Raw genomic sequence first — 19,716 nt, forward strand, 5'->3', positions numbered from 1 at the left:
CAACCTCTGGTTATTTCAGCTTATCCAGATCCCATGTCCCCAAATTCCCACCTTTTTGCAGTTTCTTCAGTTTTAACCTACAGGTCAGAACCAATAGATCGTGGTCAGAGTCCACATCTGCCCCTGGAAATGTCTTACAATTTAAAACCTGGTTCCTAAATCTCTGTCTTACCATTATATAATCTATCTGATATCTTCCAGTATCTCCAGGATTCTTCCATGTATACAACCTTCTTTTATGATTCTTGAACCAAGTGTTAGCTATGATTAAGTTATGCTCTGTGCAAAATTCTACCAGGCGGGTTCCTCTTTCATTTCTTAGCCCCAATCCATATTCACCTACTACGTTTCCTTCTCTCCCTTTTCCTACTACCGAATTCCAGTCACCCATGACTATTAAATTTTCGTCTCCCTTCACTATCTGAAAATTTCTTTTATCTCATCATACAGTTCATCAATTTCTTCATCATCTGCAGAGTTAGTTGGCATATAAACTTGTACTACTGTAGTAGGTGTGGGCTTTGTATCCTTCTTTGCCACAATAATGCGTTCACTATGCTGTTTGTAGTAGCTTACCCACACTCCTATTTTTTTATTCATTATTAAACCTACTCCTGCAAGAGGAATTAATGTAAATTAAGGCTAGGTGGGTTGCGAGGACTAAGGACATGTTGTAGTGCTAGTTCCAACCTGTGGAGTTCTGAGAAACTGGTGTCTGGGGGGAAGAATCCGGATAGCATGTGTGGTAAACAGGCATTGAGGTCAGAATTGTCATGTTGTAGAGCCTACTGTCATGTTGTGGACTACCACCCAGTTATCAGTCAGGATGAATGGGCATAGGCAGAGGCTGTAAACTGGCAAAATACAATATCCTGGTGCAGAGCAATTTACATTAATTCCTTCTGTTTTGACATTTATTCATAGTAACTACTCCTTTCTTTACTCCATTTTAGTTTTCTACCTCTGTGATTTCCTGACCTGACTATTTTTGCTCTCCTCCATCCCATCTCTGTTACATACAATGCACTTAGTTTTTCACTCTTAATAACTTGAGCACAATGTTTTAGTAGTATTCGTCTCTGCCTTGCATACTATCCTGTCTTCGAACATTAAGCTTTCAGGTTTTCAAATCTCATCCAGTCCAGTCCTCAACAGTCAGTCTTTCCTTCTTATCTGATCCGGCAAGTCTCCCCTGACCCAGGGTTCTGGGTGACTTTTCTGAACTGTACCCCTTTTCCTAAACCCCTCCAATCTTTTTCCTTCACCCCTCTTCCTTCCCCTTTAAACTATTCAGCAAGGAGGAGGAGTCACTGGCTCCAAAAGATTGCAAAAGTTAGAGTCGTGTGTGTGCTCCTGCTGCCACTTGGTGAGTAAATTTTTTATTATCCATTTGCATTAGATCCCATTAGTTAATGAATGTGAGGTAGCCACACAAATCTGTTGTTTAACAGTAAGTCTAAGAAGTAGAATTGTTCAACTACCTGTAACATCTGATCTCACAAATAAATCTACTACATACCTGAGTCTATAGAATTTTATGACAAAGGTCAGAAATAATACCCCTGATTTTAAGCCCAGTCATGTGCCTTCCCTATAGGTCTCTGAAGTTGACATTCTATATTATGCAATTGATGTAGAGCGGCTATGAAAGTGGAAATTATCTTCGTACAATGCCAATGAGATTATAGGTCCCACTGCAGTTCCAATATTATTTATTGCTTTCACAAAGAGGTTAGTACTCAGTACTAATCCCTGTGGAATTCTCTTCTCCTGAACATGTTAACTACTAAGAACATTGCCTACTCTGATCTAAAACAGTGTAAGTGATAAAAAGTTCTACATATAAACTTCTACACAGTCCTGGAACCCCCTTTTATGTAATGTGGATAACATATGCTGACACCAAGTTGTATCATGCACATTTTGAAAGTCAAGGAACACAGTTATCAAGTGTCAGCATTGTGTAAAGTCATCAGGGATTGCAGATTCTAGGTTTAGTACACTTGGACAAGGCTTCAAGATGGTTATTCAGACAAACTGGTCTCTAATTATATATGTTTTCAGTATCTCTTCCTATTCTCAATAACCTACGATGCTCTTCTGCCATGGAGAGGAAATATTTTTTTCCTTGCACAAGCAAATAAAATCTCAATGATATTCTTTTTATTTGTTTGGCTGAGGTGTTTTAGCATTTGACTGTGTACACTGCTCTCGGGAATTATTCTGCCATAAAGCTGAAGCACTGGTGAGCTTCCATTTATTGAAATGGATGTAACAATTTGTTAGGTGTGGGGAGCAGAAGTCTGGGAAGAACCTAAGTTGGTGACAGAATGGGGTTGATTTTTCTTCTTTCCAGAGGTCGCTAAAAATACAATATCTGATTCAGAGGCCTCAGAATAGTTACGGCTGACAGCTACATAGTTCAACTTTTGCAATAACTCTTGTTCTTGCACTGATTCAGAGGGTTTTTAATGTTAGTTTCAAAACTTTATAGAGGGGAATTGATAGTAGTACTGTTTCTCCTGCCCATAAAACTCAGAAGTTTTCCATAGTAACTCCAGTGTCTGGCCATTCAGTGACATCTCAACATGCATGAAATCATTTTGGTGGGATTTTTGAAATATTAGGATTTTCTAAATCACAGCGGAACAAAGCACAGTGAAATGTAAGTACATGGTAGAAACCAAGCACAATGCACATGGTTTATGTTTACACAAAATAAAAGACAGCAACACGTAGCTTCAACGTGACGACTGGCAGTGATTACTACGCTGTGACTTGTTTGAGCATCATAGCCAGTGGCTCCTGTTCTTCACTTGTTAAACTGTTATGCTGAAAACTTGAAATGCATAAATGAAGTACAAAGTTTCATTAGCTTGGATGTAAGTTGCCACAAAATTTGTCATAAGCTTGCAGGGTAAATTGTCTTTGGAATATGGTAGCTCAAATAGTAGCTGTTGCAGCAATTGGACTTTACATTTGTACAGAGTGGAAGGCTTACTGATCGAATGCCAACTTGGTGTTTTCTGACTCTGTACTGGTATCTGGTGCACTGAAGACGGCTCTGTTGCAGGGAGGAGGCAATCAGTGGTGTCTACTGGCTTTGCAGCAGGTTGCAGCATTGTCTAGAGTAAAACTGGACCAATGGCTAGAGAGCTGCAGTGGGCAGCTGGAGGATTCCAGTGGCAACATCATAGTTACAACAGATACTGAGGCCACGTCAGTAGAACTTGGGGCGACAAGTGGTACTTGGCAGGTGCAATGCCAAGCCAATCATCTACTTAGCTCGGCCGCGAGTTTAAATGCAACTGTCCAGTACTGACTGGAGTATCTGTGTCATGGGGAAGCATCTAACATATCAGTGCACACTCCACTGTAGAGTGAAAATCTCATTCTGATCTCTAACGCAGTTCAGAGATCAACATACAGTTGCTCCCATACAGTAGTGGGCTGAACCACAGAACCTCCCTGAAGGCTGGTCAGGGTCCCAGGCCACTGACCTGTGGAAGTTAAGCACAGAAATTTCTTGCTACTGCTGAGCAGGCAGGTCTTGGTACAGCAACTGAGTCTCAGTAATGGTTCTGGGCTATGTTGTAGCTTTTTACAACTGGATTTTTTCAGTGCTCGAGATTTAGTAGCATTTGTCATTCTCATCAACAGAGATCCATTTTTAGCCTTCTCTAATGCAGGTATTTCTCAAAATGCTTCCTCATTATGTTCCACAAAGAATGACAATTTGTTGCTGTAAACATGACTCCACTTCTTTGTGTTTGTCCCTCATCTCTACGGCATGGACAAATATGGAAATGATAAAAGCGTTATAGCCAACAGCTTTATAACTGCTATTGAGATTACTATTTGTTTTAATAAGTTTGACCTGTTTCACTTGTGGATTATCTGCCTTGATGACACTATCCAATTGTCTTCAACTAGCCACAGCAACTGTCAACTGATCATTGCACAGAATCCGAGTGCCCCGCAAAACATGGGCACTCACTCCATGGCCGCGTGGGGAATTCGCAGCTTGGACATCAGTAGTATGAAACCCAAATTGTCAGGGGGTTACAGCCAAAACGGTGTGTGACAACCCTTCCCTGTTTAATTGATTACCAAACTGTATTTTTGGTGTGTATGCAAAGTCCGCATGAGTAAGATGTGCTTAAGATCCTCGTGCTTTGTGGACTCTTGAGCGCCACAGTTGGTGTTCTTCACCAGACACCATGTACAGCTACAAAATTTAAAAAATGAGGTGGAGGGTCAAACACTGAAGGAGAGAGAGGAAAAGAAACCTCCAAAGTTGGACGAAGTTTGGTCATTTCTCACAATAGGCAAGAGGAACCAAGAGCCCCAGAGCATGTCATATATTGGCATAAGTGTTTTAAGTCCCTCAGGATAGGAAAGGGAAGGGGATGCAGAATGTACCACAAAAGCAAGAATGACAAATACAGGTTTAAGAAAAGTAGGTAACAAAAGATATTTCAATTGATCAAAGTGAAGAAAATGTAAAAAAATTTAGGAAAAGAAGACAATAAGGACAAATGAACACACATTTCATGTATTACAAGTGTTATTCTGTCCAAAGTTCATAAACAAAAATTTCAAAAAATGGTGGAAGTCACGAGCTTCAAACTGAACTGTTTCTGTTCCACAGCTGAGAAGTGATCTCGTAGCAGACACAAACAACTGGATTCTATGAAACCAATCAGTAACGTGCAAGACGTTAAAATTGCAGAGATACGTGAGGCAACAGGTATGACGATGTAAAATGCTTTAAGTGAGAAGAAGATGTGTGCCCCCCCCCCCCCCCCACACACACACACACACACAAGAGAGAGAGAGAGAGAGAGAGAGAGAGAGAGAGAGAGAGAGAGAGAGAGAGAGAGAGAGAGAGAGAGAGAGAGAGAGAGAGAAAGCATTGTAAATGGTTCAACAAAGTGTGATAACATGTCTGTCAAGCTCAATTAATAGACGTGCAGAAAATAAATGCTTTCAGACTATTAACATATTCCAGTCTCAGTGAAGATAGAACTCTCACAAATGTAATTTCATATGAAGTACTGATATCAAAGTTGTTACTCAATGAGATGGTGAACTGGCCAGAATACTGCACATGCATTTAGGAGGAACAGAGTTCAAACACTTAAATGGCTATTTAGATTAAGGTATCAAAGGATTTCAGAAACTTGCTTCAATAAATGCCAAAGAGGTTACTTTAACAAGGCAGTATCTGAATTCATTCCCCATATTTGTATTTGGCAGAGCTATTCCTAATGAACATCCTGGGAGGATATCATAAGCTTTTAATCAAAATGTGCGGGGAGTGGCAATGAATTAGTGTGCTCTAATTTAAATTTATCAATAAGGAAATAATACACTACAAAATTGTGACCAATTAAACTGACACTGACTCTATGACTACTAAGTCTTACATATATTCTCATCTGCACACATTACTAGGCAATGTATTATCCAGTTACCTCCAAGTTTTATGAATGAAGGTACAGGGACATTCTTTTTTTATGAATAGGGCTAGTTACAGAAAGGCACAAATCTCTACTCTTTTTAGCATGCACTGTTTGTCATGAATGATATACAGTACAATTATTATAGAAACCACCTTATTTGGATCATTCTTGCTATCTTCAAGAAGCCTTCCTTCAACACGAAGTTCCCACGAAGCCACACTTCCTTCTTCTCCCTCCGATGGGTCCTTGGCAGGGTAGAAAGTATTGGATATGAAGATTCTAAGTTTCCGTTTCTGCTTCATTGGTCTCTTCAATGCTTCCTGTACAAATAAATTTGGCAAAAGATTAGGTATGTAGTAGGCACAGACCATGGGGAGAAAAAAAAACCACTCACTATTTCTAGAGACTTTTTGGAAAGCTTTTACTGAACCTTGTACCTGATTACTTAACATCAAATCACAATATAATGAAAAGGATAGTTGCTACTCACCATATAGTAGAGATGCTGAGTTGCAGAAAGCACATCGATAAGACTGTCACACAATTAGCTTTCAGCCAACAAGACCTTTGTCAAAATTAAACACAACACAACACAACACACACACACTTGTGCAAACACAACTCACACACACATGACCACAGTCTCTGGCAGCTGGAGCCAGACTGTGAGCAGCAGGGCATCATGAGAGAGACAACAGGCGGGGGTAAACAGGAGGCTAGGACAGGGGGGAGGGGTTAGCAGGGCAAGGGTTGGGATGGTTAAATGCAACTGGGAGCATGCAGAGATGAGGCGGAGAGCGGGGCAGCTAGGCGCAGTCAGGAGATTACACAGTGGGTGGGGGAGAGAGGGGAGGTTAGTGGAGAAGGAGAGAAATAAAAAGAATGGGTGCATTGGTGGAACAGAGGGCTGTGTAGTGCTGGAATGGGAACAGGGAAGGGGCTAGATGGTTAAGGACAATGACTAACGAAGATTGTGTGGAGGGTTATGGGAATGTAGGACACATTGCAGGTAGAGTTCCCACCGATGCAATTCAGAAAAGCTGGTGATGGTGGGAAGGATCCAGATTTGCACAAGCTGTTGTGTTGGGCGGCGTGTTCAGCACCAGTGTGCTCTAGTTGCTTCTTGGCCACAGTTTGTCAGTGGCCATTCATGCGGTCAGCTTATTGGTTGTCATTCCTACGTAGAATGCAGTGCAGTGGTTACAGCTAAGCTTGTAAATCACATGGCTGGTTTCACAGGTAGCCCTGCCTTTGATGGGACAGGTGATGTTTGCGAGTGGACTGGAGTGGGCAGTGGTGGATGTATGTGACAGATCTGGCATATAGGTCTATTATAGGGATATGAGCAATGAGGCAAGAGGTTGGGAGCAGGGGTTATGTAAGGATGGATGAGGATGTAGTGTAGATTCGGTGGGCGGCAGAATACCACTGTGGAAGAAATAGGAAGGATAGGGGGCAGAACTTCTCATTTCAGGGCACAATGAGAGGTAGTCTAAACACTGGCGAAGAATGTAATTCAGTTACTCCAGTCCTGGATGGTACTGTGTCATGTGGGGAACGATCCTTGGTGGACGGATGGTGGGGCTTTGGGAGGTGTTGGTTGACTGGAAAGATAACGCACGGGAGATCTGTTTCTGTAAAGGCCTCAGTGAGGCACTATATTTCGAGAGGGACTGCTTGTCACTACAGATGCAATGGCCACAGATGGCTAAGCTGTGTGGAAGCGACTTCTTTGTATGGAATGTGTGGCAGCTATCTAAGTGGTGGTATTGCTGGTGGTTGGTAGGTTTGAAATGGATATAGCTACTGATAGGTGGAGGGAAACACTAAGGAAGGTGGCTTGATGGATTGAGTAGGACCAGGTGAAGGGATTGGGGAAGACTGTGTTGAGGTTCTGATGGAAAGTGGATAGAGTTTCCTCACCCTCGATCCCGATTATGAAGGTGACATCAATGAATCTGAACCAGGTGAGTGGCTTGGAATTCTGGGTGTTTAGGAAGGATTCATATCGATGGTCCATAAATAGGTTGGCACAGGATGGTGCCAAGGTGTCCATAGCTGTACCCCGGATTTGTTTGTAGGTAATGCCTTCAAAGCAGAAGTAATGGTGGTGAGGATGTAGTTGGTCAGGGCAAATAGGAAGGAGGTGGTTGGTTTGGAATCTGTCGATGCTGGGTAAGGTAATGTTCAATAGTGGTAAGGCCATGGGCATTAGGGATGTTAGTCTAAACGGAGGTGGCATCTACACTGTAGAGTAAAGGGCAGGAACTATGGAAAGTCGGTGAAGAAAATGGTAGATTTCTTTTATATAGGAGAATAGGTTGCGGGTAATTGGCTGCAGGTGTTGGTGTACAAGAGCAGGGATTTTCTCAGTGGCAGCAAAGTAATCGGCCTGGATGTTTGGCTTTACGGACTTCAGGAAGCATGCATAAAATAAGAGGGGAGGGGGAGGGTGATGGTAGCAGTGAGGAGAGAGTTGGACTCTGGGGAGAGGTTCTGGGGTGGGCCTAAGGATTTCAGTAGAGACTGGAGATGCTAATGGATTTCTGGAACGGTATCACAGTGGCAGGGTTTGTAGATGGATGAATCCGACAGCTGGCAGAATCCTTCGGCCAGGTAATCCTTGTCCTTGCAGTTTAAAATACCTTCCACGGTGGTATTCCACTTCCCACCAAAGGTACACAATATCCTTGTCCATCTCAACACAACCCCTGCACCCAAACCTTTGCCTCATTGCTCATATCCCTGTAAAAGACCTAGATGCAAGACCTGCCCCATACATCCACCTATCACCACTTACTCCAGTCCTGTCACAAACATCACCTATCCCATCAAAGGCAGAGCTACCTGTGAAACCAGTCCAGAGATCTACAAGTTAAGCTGCAACCACTGTGTAGCATTCTACATGGGGATGACAACCAACAAGCTGTAAGTCTGCATGAATGGCCACCAAAAAACTGTGGCCAAGAAGCAACTGGACCATCTTGTTGCTGAGCATGCTACCCAACACGATGTCCTTCATTTCAATGACTGCTTTACAGCCTGTGCAATCTCTATCCTTCCCACCAACACCAGCTTTTCTGAATTGCACAGGTGGGAACTATCCCTGTAATGTATCTTACATTCCCATAACCCTCCTGGTCGCATCCTTTGCTAGTCATTGTCCTTACCCATCTAGCCCCTTCCCTGTTCCCATTCCAGCACTACACAGCCCTCTAGTCCACCAATACATCCTCTCTTTTTACTTTTCTCCTTTTTAAGTCCCTCCTCTCTCCCCTGCCCTCCATCTAATCTCCTGACTGCTTCTAGCTGCCCTACTCTCTACCCTGTCCCTGCACACTCCAAGCACCACTTTACCATCCCCTAACCCAACCCTGCTATCCCTCCTCCTCATCCCCGCCCCAGCCTCCTCCTTACCCCCACTCGGTTGCCTCTCTCATAATGCCCTACTGCTCCAGCTGTCAGAGACTGTGGCCATGGGTGTGTGAGTTGTGTTTGCATGGGGTTTGCATGTGTGTATTTTATCTAATTTTGACGAAATCCTTGTTGGCTGAAAGCTAATTGTGTGACAGTCTTTTTGGTGTGTTTTTGGTGTGTTTTCTGTGACTCAGCATACTGAGTATAGCAACTACCTTTTACATTACACTGTTTACTTTACATTCTGTATTTTCCACTGTTTGATTTTAACATCAAAACAGGATTTTCTAACCATGGGATTGTAGAACTATGTGTCTACAATGCAGTATAATCGTTGTACAGGTAAGAATGGAATAAAAGAACATTACAAATTTTGATGCTTATGTTATACTAAAATAAGGAAACAGCAGAGTGTGCTAATTTCTCAACAGACATTTCAAGTAAATTCATGCACTGCATGAACAACACTTAATAGTTTTTGACTAAAATTAATTCCTTAAGAAGGAGAATAGGGAACAAATGACACCTCGAAAGCAAAACGCGCAACAGACTGATCACTAACAAAAATAGGGTGTCCCAACAACTCTTGTGATACATTAAAATCTCATTCCAATTGGTTTAGGAAGGTCTCTTCACATTGCACAGAATTTAAAAACACTTGACTCCAACAACTGTTAGTAAAAAAAGCACTGGCTCACCATATCTATGGACACCCTTATATACAAAATGCAGTTTGCTGAAGTGTGGCACACAAACTATAGCATCCACGTCCATGTAAACTAGTGGTAGAAGGTAGTCACACCATAGGGGAAGAAGCCCTATTCTCAATCTAGTTAGCATGGCTTCATTTGGTCAGAGTCATTGGTAGAATGTTCGTCAGGGCCAATCATACCATATGATGCTTCCTCCCTCTTTTTTTACTTCCCAGAACTGTTTCCTATTGAATAATAGCATTTTTTTCCTAAAAAGTGAGGTGATTCCACTTTGCCACAGTCCTGCTTTGGCAGATCACCATGGTCACAATGTCAGCTACTTCATTCCTCTTCACTCCTCATGCCCTGATATCTGAACAGAGTAGGAGTCTTCCCGAAGAGTTGTCAAAGGAGAAGGATGACCTGAAAGTACTGGATAATTTTACCTGCTGTATACACGAGTGAAATATTTTGTTGAACACCCAGGGAATCAGATTACATTTACTCCTTCAATCAGTTCTTAAGCACACCCGACAATGGTGACATGTCTGATCACCGAAGTATAGTGCCCATTGGACACTATGGCAGATTAAAACTGTATGCCGGGCCGAGACTAAGTCGGGACCTTTGCCTTTCCCGGGCAAGTGCTCTACCAACTGAGCTACCCAAGCACGACACACGTCCCCTCCTCACTCTGCTGCAGAGTGAATATCTGATTCTGGAAATAAGAAGTTGTTAACACTCCCACACTGCTACAGATCGGAACACTTTTTCAGTCTGTAAAGTTAGGTTAATGGAAATATTGATGATTTAAGTAATGGGAGGGGATGATAAGCCCTCACATAGAAATTATGCGGACTATTATTAATCAATTTGAAAAAAGTTCAAAGACATTCAATAGCCACTTAACTGAGGGCAAGATCTGGAAACTCAAAGTATTTGCCGTGAACAGTAAGGTATACCGATGAATAATGATTGAGCATCTCCTACTGCTTAAACAGCAATAAATACACAACCCATGCTAAATTTTTATTTCCTGAAAATGTGCTTAAACAGCTATGATGTCTGCATGTGCATTGGCAGGAGGAGAAATTTTGAAACTTCCTGGCAGATTAAAACTGTGTGCCAGACTGGGACTCTAACATGGGACTTCCGCCTTGCGGATGCGAGTGCTCTACCGATGACTCTCCACGCATGACTCGTAACCTGGCATCACAGCTTCTTTGGTTGGTTGGTTGGATTAAAAGAGGTTGAAAGGAACCAAACTACGAGGTCATCAGTCCCCTGTTCCGAATAAAACAATGCCACAGAATAAAAACAAACAAGACTGACAACTCAAAACAAAATGAAAGGAAAACTTATAAGAATGATGAAGGGCAACATACACGTAAATGGAGAAAAGGGGACAAGAAAACCACGGAAACACAAGAAATAGGATGAAGAGATTAAAACCACAAAGCAGATTACCAAGGCTGGCTGACCATGAGAATAAAAGAGGAGAAGGCAGCCACTCTGCAACACATTAAAACCTCCACCCTAGAAGGACTAGGATGGAGGACACAGAGGGACAAAGGACATGCGCTAAAACTTAGATCAAATGATAAAACCCACCCTCACAAATGAAACTAAATCATCCGATGAGGCGTTGTCAGATAAAATTAGCAGCAACGAGTCCAGTACCTCATTTTGTTGTTGGGCAGTCGAAGTGGAAGAGTGTGCCACAATGTGGGCCACTGCCAATCGGGCAATGCACTGACACACAGGCAGGTCTTCACAGTGCAGGAGGTAACTGTGGGTCACCCAAGTGTGGCCAATGCGAAGCCAGAAGAGGACAACTGATTCCCTGCGAGAGTTCTGCGTGGAAGTCTTCCACACATTCGTAGTCTCCTTAATGTCACGCAGTTTGTTGTATGTGCTGTTACGCCATTCCATATCCCAAAGCCGAAAAACCCTATGGCATAAGTCAGAATGCAGGTCAGGTTCAGAGATGCCCATCTCCAGAAGTGGTTTCTGCATTGCCTGTTTGGCCAGCCCGTGGGCAAGTTCATTGCCTGGGATGCCGACATGTCCTGGGGTCCGTACAAACACCACTGAACGACGGGACCGGTCCAGGGCATAGATGGACTCCTGGATGGACGCTACCGAAGGATGGCAAGGTTAGCACTGGGCAATAGCTTGTAGGCTGCTCAAGCAGTCAGTACACAGAATAAACGATTCCCCGGGTTTTGAACAGATATACTGAAGTGCACGAGAGATGGCCCCCAGCTCTGCAGTGAATACACTGTAGCCATTTGGCAAGGAATGCTGTTCAAAATGACCTCTGTGGATGTAGGTGAAACCAACATGACCATCAGCCATCGGTGTAAAGCACTTCAGAGCCCCGGAACAGGTCAAGAATTAAGAGGAAGTGACAAGTGAGAGGGGCACAAGTAACCGAGTCCTTAGGGTCACGTGAAAGGTCCAGACGAATCGGCAGCCTAGGTGTACACCACGGAGGTGTAAGCAGATAGACCTGGATAGTAGGTGGTAAAGGGAAGGACTCCAGTTCAGACAGAAGGGATCGCACATGAATCACAATTGTTAGCCATGACCCAAGCTGTTGATGCGGGAGATGAACTGCTGTGGGTGGAAAAAGGAGACTATAATTTGGATGCTCAGAAGAACTATGAATGTGTGCAACATAACTGGCGAGCAGTTGTGCACATTGGATCTGCAATGGAGTAACTCTGGCCCCCACCACACTGGTCACTAGACTCATTCTAAAAGCTCCCGTCTCTAGGCAACCACGCAACGCTGAGGGTGCCGCCGAACCATAAACCAGACTCCCATAGTCAAGGCAGGATTGAACAAAGACTTTGTACAGCTGCAGCAGAGTAGAGTGGCCTGCACCCTAGTCTGTGCTGCTGAGGCAGTGGAGGGCATTGAGGTACTGGCAGCACTTCCACTTAAGCTAACGAAGGTGAGGTAGCCAAGTCAATCGGGTGTCGAAAACCAGTCCTAAGACGCAATATGTCTCCACTACAGTGAGTGGATCATCATGAAGGTAAAGTTCTGGTTCCGATGAACGGTAGATGCTGACAGAAGTGCATGACACACGACTTAGAGGCTGAAAACTGGAAGCCAAGGGCTAGAGCCCATGACTGTGCCTTGTGGATGGCTCCCTGTAGGCGCCACTCAGCAAAACCAGTACCGGTGGAGCAGTACGAAATGCAGAAGTCTTCTGCATACAGAGAGGGTGAGATGGAAACTCCACCACTGCCGATCCCGGGGCCCCATCTCGCAAGTCATGGGGAAGGAGGAGGGGGAGGAGTAACAACCTCATAAAAAAAACCTGGTCCCATCTGGCTCCGGATGGTAGCATCCATTCAGGGCTCCTACCTAGGGTTACACGCGAAGCCAGGCCAACGGTCTCTAAGGTGGAAGAGGAATGTCACTTCCCAACAGCAGAGAGAGTGGAAGAGCCACTGAAACATATCAGATAGTGGCTGTACTCCATGTTAGGGGTGGCTACCAAAGGCATCTGTGTCCCCATGTCTGGGGCGGCCTGAACACATCTTCTGGGGCTAACAGCTTCAGTCGTATAACTGGACGGACACAAGCTGACTACTACTACTACTACTACTACTACTACTACTACTAATAATAATAATAATAATAATAAATAGCTCGTGGAGTGGATCGCACTATGGAACCGAGATTACCCCAGGGAGACAATCCCCCGTTGACCAAAGTCGATGCAAGCAGGCATTTGGATTCTGGGGGAGCTGCCAAAAAAGTGCATAAGGGAAGAGGCGAAGCTACCAAGAACCTCAAAGAAGATTGAAACTAAAAAGTCTTTCAGACTTGGAACCATAAATTTACAGACAATGACAGACTGGTAAACTTAAAACATGTAATAGACTATATGAAAGAGAGAAGAATTGGATTATTAGTGACGCAAGAAACAAGATACAATGACGAAGATACAGTGGAGTCTGAAGGCTTCATAATAATGAAAGAAATCAGGAGTTAGAGTGGGAACATAAAGACATGCACCTTGATGAATTGTTATGGGGTTCATAGTAGACAAAAGATAAGAGGATGGCACAACTGAAATGAAGAACTTCAGGGCCGAACCGTGTAAGAAAAAAGACATGGGCAAACCCATGTACCCGCCTTGGGGAATTCCAAATTGACCACATAGCAATCAGCTGGACAAACACTAAAGAGATCATGAACACAAAGGTCAGGAAGAACACAAAAATAGAATCGGATCACTATCTTACAGAATTTTTGTGCCTTTGGATTCCAAACAGGGACAGACCTCCACAGACGAATAGAAGAACAGAAAACAAAGACAGACAGAGACAAATTAAAAGACAATCAATCCAGATATGAGGAAGGAACTGAATGGGATGACATGAAGTGAAATATGGCAAAACAGACTGAACTATGGGGAAAGGAATAAAAGAAACGGAAGCACTGGTGGTGGAACAAGGAGTGTGAGGAAGCAGTAGAGACTCTCAGGAAAGCCTGGAGAGACTGGAGCAGCAAGAAGGACCCGGAAACATGGGAAGTTTTCTTAGGAGCAAGAAAGGAAGTGGCCCAGACAATAAGATGGACCAGAAGTCAGAAGATGAAGCAGGAACTGGAGGAGAATGAGACCAACTTCAGGAAAAACAACACCAGACACTTTTTCGGGAAATTCAAAAAGAGTCTGATTGGGTACAAGGGCAGAGAACTGTTTATCAGAGATAAGAAATAGGAGCTGGCTGTTAGTGCAAAGGAGAACTGTCGGATTTTTGCAAAGTACTTTCACTACCTGCTGAACAGTGAACCACCTGAAGACGAGCTGGAACTGGGGGCTGACACAGGAGAGAGAGCCATGCCCTCCAACCAGGGATGAAGTCGCACATGCCACAAGCAATCTAAAGAATAATAACCCAACTGGAGAAGATGGTATAGCAGCCGAGATGATAAAGTGTGGAGGAAACAAAGCAACAGACAACATGACCAACATAATCCACCAGATCTGGGGAAAAAAGAAGTTGCCAGAAGGATGGAAGAATGCAATTGTAGTTCCAATACTTAAGAAGGGGGACAAGTGAGATGCAAACAATTACAGAGGAATATCACTGCTAAAGGTCGTATACAAGGTGCTGTCCAAACTATTGCTCAAGAGAGTAGAAGAACAGGTAGAAAGTACAGTTGGCGACTACTAAGCGGGATTCAAGAAGGGAAGAGGTTGTATAGAACAGATATTTATCCTGAAGCAACTGATAGAACATAGGGCCTTAAAAAACAAAGACACTAATGGCCTTCGTGGTCTTCACAAAGGCACTTACGACAGGAAATTCTGGATAAAAATTGGAAGCTGGCCTCGGAGACCTTATAATGTGGCGAAGATAAGAAGTCGCCGGGTGATGCCATTCCCTTTGTGTAGATAAAAAAAGACAGCAACAAGGTGTTGGCGCCTGGAAAAGGCTGTTCGGATGGCAGGTCACTGTTTCCTATAACAAGAACTATGATCTTTAACATATTATGTTTGTTACTCTGAAAAATTGGATGTTTTGCTTTGGTACATGCTATTTGGCAAAATTTATCTGTTTTTCAGTGTAACAATAACGCGTGTTGATTTGACTTTGCCAGCAATCCTCCTCATTGACTCCTTCCAATCTTTATTACTAACTAATTAATCCACTTCATGGCTCAAGGTTCTGGTTCTAGTCATTCATTGCAGGCACTGTTGACAACAGTAATTCCCACTTTGCTCTTTGCTATCAGGATTATGATTAGTACTGCTCAGTTTTGTCCCGAGTCTGTTTTTCCAGTATTGGTATTTGCTTTTCAATGGTAACAGGTGCACTGATGAAAATTTGTACAGCAGTGTTATGCTGAATTGTTTGTGCAGTGACAACAACCACATCACAGTACTTTTACATCTGTATATATGGCTCCTTGAATGTTTTGGTTGTTGCTTAATAGAGACTTTTTCACAGTTGTGTGGGGATTTTCAAAGACTCAAAGGTAACTAGGGTGACAAACTGAATAAATCATAATTGCATTATTATTTTCTACCAAGCCACTGAAAGCCAAGGGAGACACACAGAAAACTTCCTTGGACAGTCCTCATTTTTTATGGTGAAGTTCAAATTTATCCTCTACATTCAGCAATCAAAAATTTGTGCCATTTCTTTCCAACTCTTTAAAAATGAAAGCATTATATAGAAACTTCCACAGGGGAAAAATATATTAAATTAATTAATTTATTAAATATACACGTAATTATCATGTACAACTTAATGTTGACCATACTTGAAACTGCATCCTCTTCGTATTACTACTTTTGGCCAAAATAAACATACCTGGATGTCTAATCTCTTTCTCATTATTGTCGAATCCAATTTTCGTTCAAAAGCCAACAGATCCATATAGGCTTGAGATTCAGGGACAAGATCTCTAACTTTCTGTGGAAGAATCTTATCAGCAAGTTTCTTCTTTTTCTTGCCTGTTGTGTGTGGAAAGTCTCTGGAAAGCAATTGAAACAGCATAAGAGAACACTAATAAATTACAAGAAACTAAGTTTTATTTAGACCGCTAAATAAAAAATTTTAGCTCTAAATATAAGTGGTCATATAATGGAGCAACCAAACAACCACTGTTCTTAATAGCAAAACACTGAATTATTCATAATGTTACACCAACCTCTACACATATCAACTGCTGTGATCATGCGCATTAGTTCTGTTTGTGCCATACAGAGATGCATTTGTGGTGTGAGTCGAGTGACTTTGTGGTGACAAATGAATTGTTTCAGCCACTAAACTTGTGTCCACCACTTTGAGCTCTGTGCTAATGTTACCTACATACTGTTCAGAATTTTAACTCTGACTTCATGTTTATTTTGTGTTCTTCTGCTTGTGTCTCGACAAGTCGCCTGTATCAACTGATTTTTTTCCGTTCTGTTTTTGAGTTGATAAAACTAATGAAGCCTATTCTCAGTGTGTGACTATGTACTATCTATTATTCCCATCAATGTAAAAAAAAGACAAAGCACAAATTCTATGAGTTACAGACTGTTCTTATTTTACGCCATTAATTTTGAGTTCTTCGATTCCTATTAAACAATCTTATTTTATGTTCAAAAATTACTCCCTACAAGGCAATTTGCTTTTTTAGTTGTGAGGTGTACGTGTTCTATTTAGTTTGTTTTGTATTACTGCACCACCTTCCAGCATGTGGCAGAGTGCATTTATGGCACCACTATCATTTCTCCCTTTCCTGATCCGTTTGTCAATCATGTGTGGGAAGAATGACTCTCAGTAAGTCTCTGTATAGGCTTCAATTTCTTTTACTTTTCCTACTGTGGTCATTTCATGAGGTGAGTGGTAGAGAGTAAACTACTGCCTCCCTCTTCTAGTAAAGCCTGTTCTTGGTATTTTAACAGTAAATCTCTTCTCGAGATGAAAAATGCCACCACCCTGGAGTTTGATGAGCATCTAAGTAACACTGTTGCACTTACTAAAAGTGATAAAATGCATCTCTCTTCTTTGGATCCTTTCTCTCTCTTCTATTAATCCTACCTGATAAGTATAGCTGGGCAACATTAATAAAAAAGTTAACTTTGATAATTATTAATGTGTTACTAAAAAAGTTCACTTTGTTAAACATTACAGCACCACTTTATAGGAGATTTATCGGAAGTTAACCATTAACTCGTAACAGTAAACTTCTTGTCATGGGTGTTCTTAAATGAGTAAGTGAATCAAATGCATTACCAATGTATAAATGAAAGTGTTTTGGTTGCAGAAGTTTAGGTAGGACATTGAAAATAAATAGAAAACAGCTTGATGATTTAGTTTTATAATAATTTAGTTATCAATGCTAAATTGCAAGAGAATCAACATACAAGGAAACTGGGCACTATCTGATATAAAATGCTTATTTCCCTTCATGAACATCAATATCTTAAAATTTTCAACTGAGAATGAGGCTCATTTAGGAGAATGTCTTTGCCCAAAAGGTCATTCGACTGCAGCATTCAAGGATGTAGGGGTATTATATTTCATAAATAAATTCACTGAAACCTGTTTCCCTAGAAATATTGCACCATTTAATGATTCTTCTGATTTCATATTCAGTCACATTCTGACTATGTTTTGGGCTTTACTTTTTACAGATGTGTTGGTACTAGGCCTCTTCTACAACTTTTTTCCTTTGTTTTCTTACTACTTCCACTTTACTGTTGTCGCACATTTCCAGCCATATCAACCGAAACTTTGGATGAAATGTTGCAGTCAATGCATTAACTAAAAGCAGTACTTGATGTGAACTCAGTAAACAAGCAACAATAAGCAGCTAGTCTAGCCTGCACTTGACTGTTTACACCAGTCATGTGCACCCTGATGTAGCCACACACCTACAAGAGAAACTTGTCGGAACACAATTCCCGCAGGCAGCACGACATCGTTTTAGTCATAAGTAGTAGATACCTGATTAATGATAAATGCAGTCAGAGAAAGTTAATGGAAGTTACAGAGTGTGTTAATGCTTTTTTTGAAAGTAACTTAAAAGTTAATCCATTACCCGAAAAGTTGACTTTGTTAATTAACAATTAGCGGTCTTGTGCCAAGCTATGCTGATAAGGGTTCCAGACTGTCAAAATATACTAAGAACCAGTTGAACAAGAATTCTGTAGTCATCTCTTTCAAGCAACAGTTACATTTACTTTGGGTTCTTCCAATAAAATTCACCCTGACACTTTGGATTTCTTACAAGTGGTTTTATGTGGCACTACCACTTTAGGCCACTCCAGACAATTACTCCTATATACCGTACAGTCGTATTGGTTCCAGTGCTTTATAATCAAATGCATAAATGAACAGTAATGGATTTGTCTACCTGTTTAAGAGCAATATGTTATGTTTATTCATGTTCAGGTCAACAGCCAGTCCCTCAAACCAACTGTTCATCCTGCATTTTGCTACAACCTTCTGGTTTAACAACTGTTCTATTTACAACTGCATACTCCACAAATAACCCAATAGAGCTCTGAAGTGAAGGAATTTACAATGTCATTCACCAGGTCATTTTAATATATGATTCAGCTTTAGACTTTCCTCTTTCTTGTTCAATCTTGTTCAAACTGTTTGCGTGTTTTTGTATTTCTACAGCTTCTCTGAACAAGCGCTTGTGATAGTGCTTCTCTACACCCAGAACTTCCGTGTTGGCGAATTTTATTACGTGGTCAGTCTCATTCAGTGCATGCTCTGCCATGGCCGATTTCTCCACCTGCCCCAACCTGGAATGTCGCTTATGCTCTTTGATCCTGGTGTTAATGGATCGTCCAGTCATTCCGACAAACTTTACCACATGTGCATGGTATACGGTATATTCCTGACATTGAAAGTGGGAATCTTTTTTCCAGGTATTGCATTTCTCGTTTGAGGTGTTGTGGCTCACATATTCATCCTGCTCTCGTTACGAGCGTACTAATCATGCCTCTTTTCTGGCTCGGGTGGTGGTTTGACAGTTTGTGCAGGCATCGGTCTGTGTATGTCGGTTTTCAATACACACCGTGTACCAGCACATCTAGAAATGCCAGTTTCTTGTCCTTTTTCTACTTCCAAGGTAAATGTTATGTTGGCATGGAGGCTGTTAAAGTGTCTTAGGAAGTCACCAAGCTGTTCTTCACTCACAGGAGCATGCAGAACGAACTGGAGCGCTGCACCGATCGACAGAAGAAAAAGTTTGAAAGATGCCGGAAGCAGACCGACAAGGCGATTTCTGAATGTCACACACAGTGGTCAACCTCACTAAATGACCATTGAACAAAGAGGAAGTGTCTGTTCTTCAAAATGGAGGGAATTTCGCTATCATCCCAATAACTATACCTATGGAGAACATCATTGCCAACACCGAAGCAGCCATTCAGACCCTTCCTCGTGAAAGGGCAGAGGAAATACGCGCTGAAACAGCCAGGATACTGCGCCAAACAAAACCACCAGCTTGCAACCTGAAGAAAGATTAGGTACAAGCCATTAAGAATCTCAACGCTGACAAGAGTATATTGGTACTGCCTGCCGATAAAGGGGAATGCGACTATCGTAATGAAGACCGAAGATTATGAGCAAAAGATCCGAGACCAATTAGATCCGACAATG

The 19,716-nt window shown here is 42.1% G+C and overlaps 1 protein-coding gene across 2 annotated transcripts in view; it reads right to left on the bottom strand.

The window, feature by feature from the left end:
- The window catches only part of LOC126354319 (brahma-associated protein of 60 kDa), a 47,753-nt gene that overhangs the window by 21,187 nt on the left and 6,850 nt on the right, over positions 1–19,716 (bottom strand). For both annotated transcript variants that reach the window (XM_050003875.1, XM_050003876.1), the window contains exons 3-4: positions 15,919–16,081; positions 5,618–5,785 (exon numbers count right to left, since the gene is read on the bottom strand). In XM_050003875.1, the coding sequence (XP_049859832.1) occupies positions 5,618–5,785; positions 15,919–16,081 (331 nt within the window). The remainder of the gene's footprint in view (positions 1–5,617; positions 5,786–15,918; positions 16,082–19,716) is intronic.

The sequence above is a fragment of the Schistocerca gregaria genome, chromosome 3, assembly GCF_023897955.1.
Source record: "Schistocerca gregaria isolate iqSchGreg1 chromosome 3, iqSchGreg1.2, whole genome shotgun sequence".
Taxonomy (NCBI): Eukaryota; Metazoa; Arthropoda; class Insecta; order Orthoptera; family Acrididae; genus Schistocerca; species Schistocerca gregaria.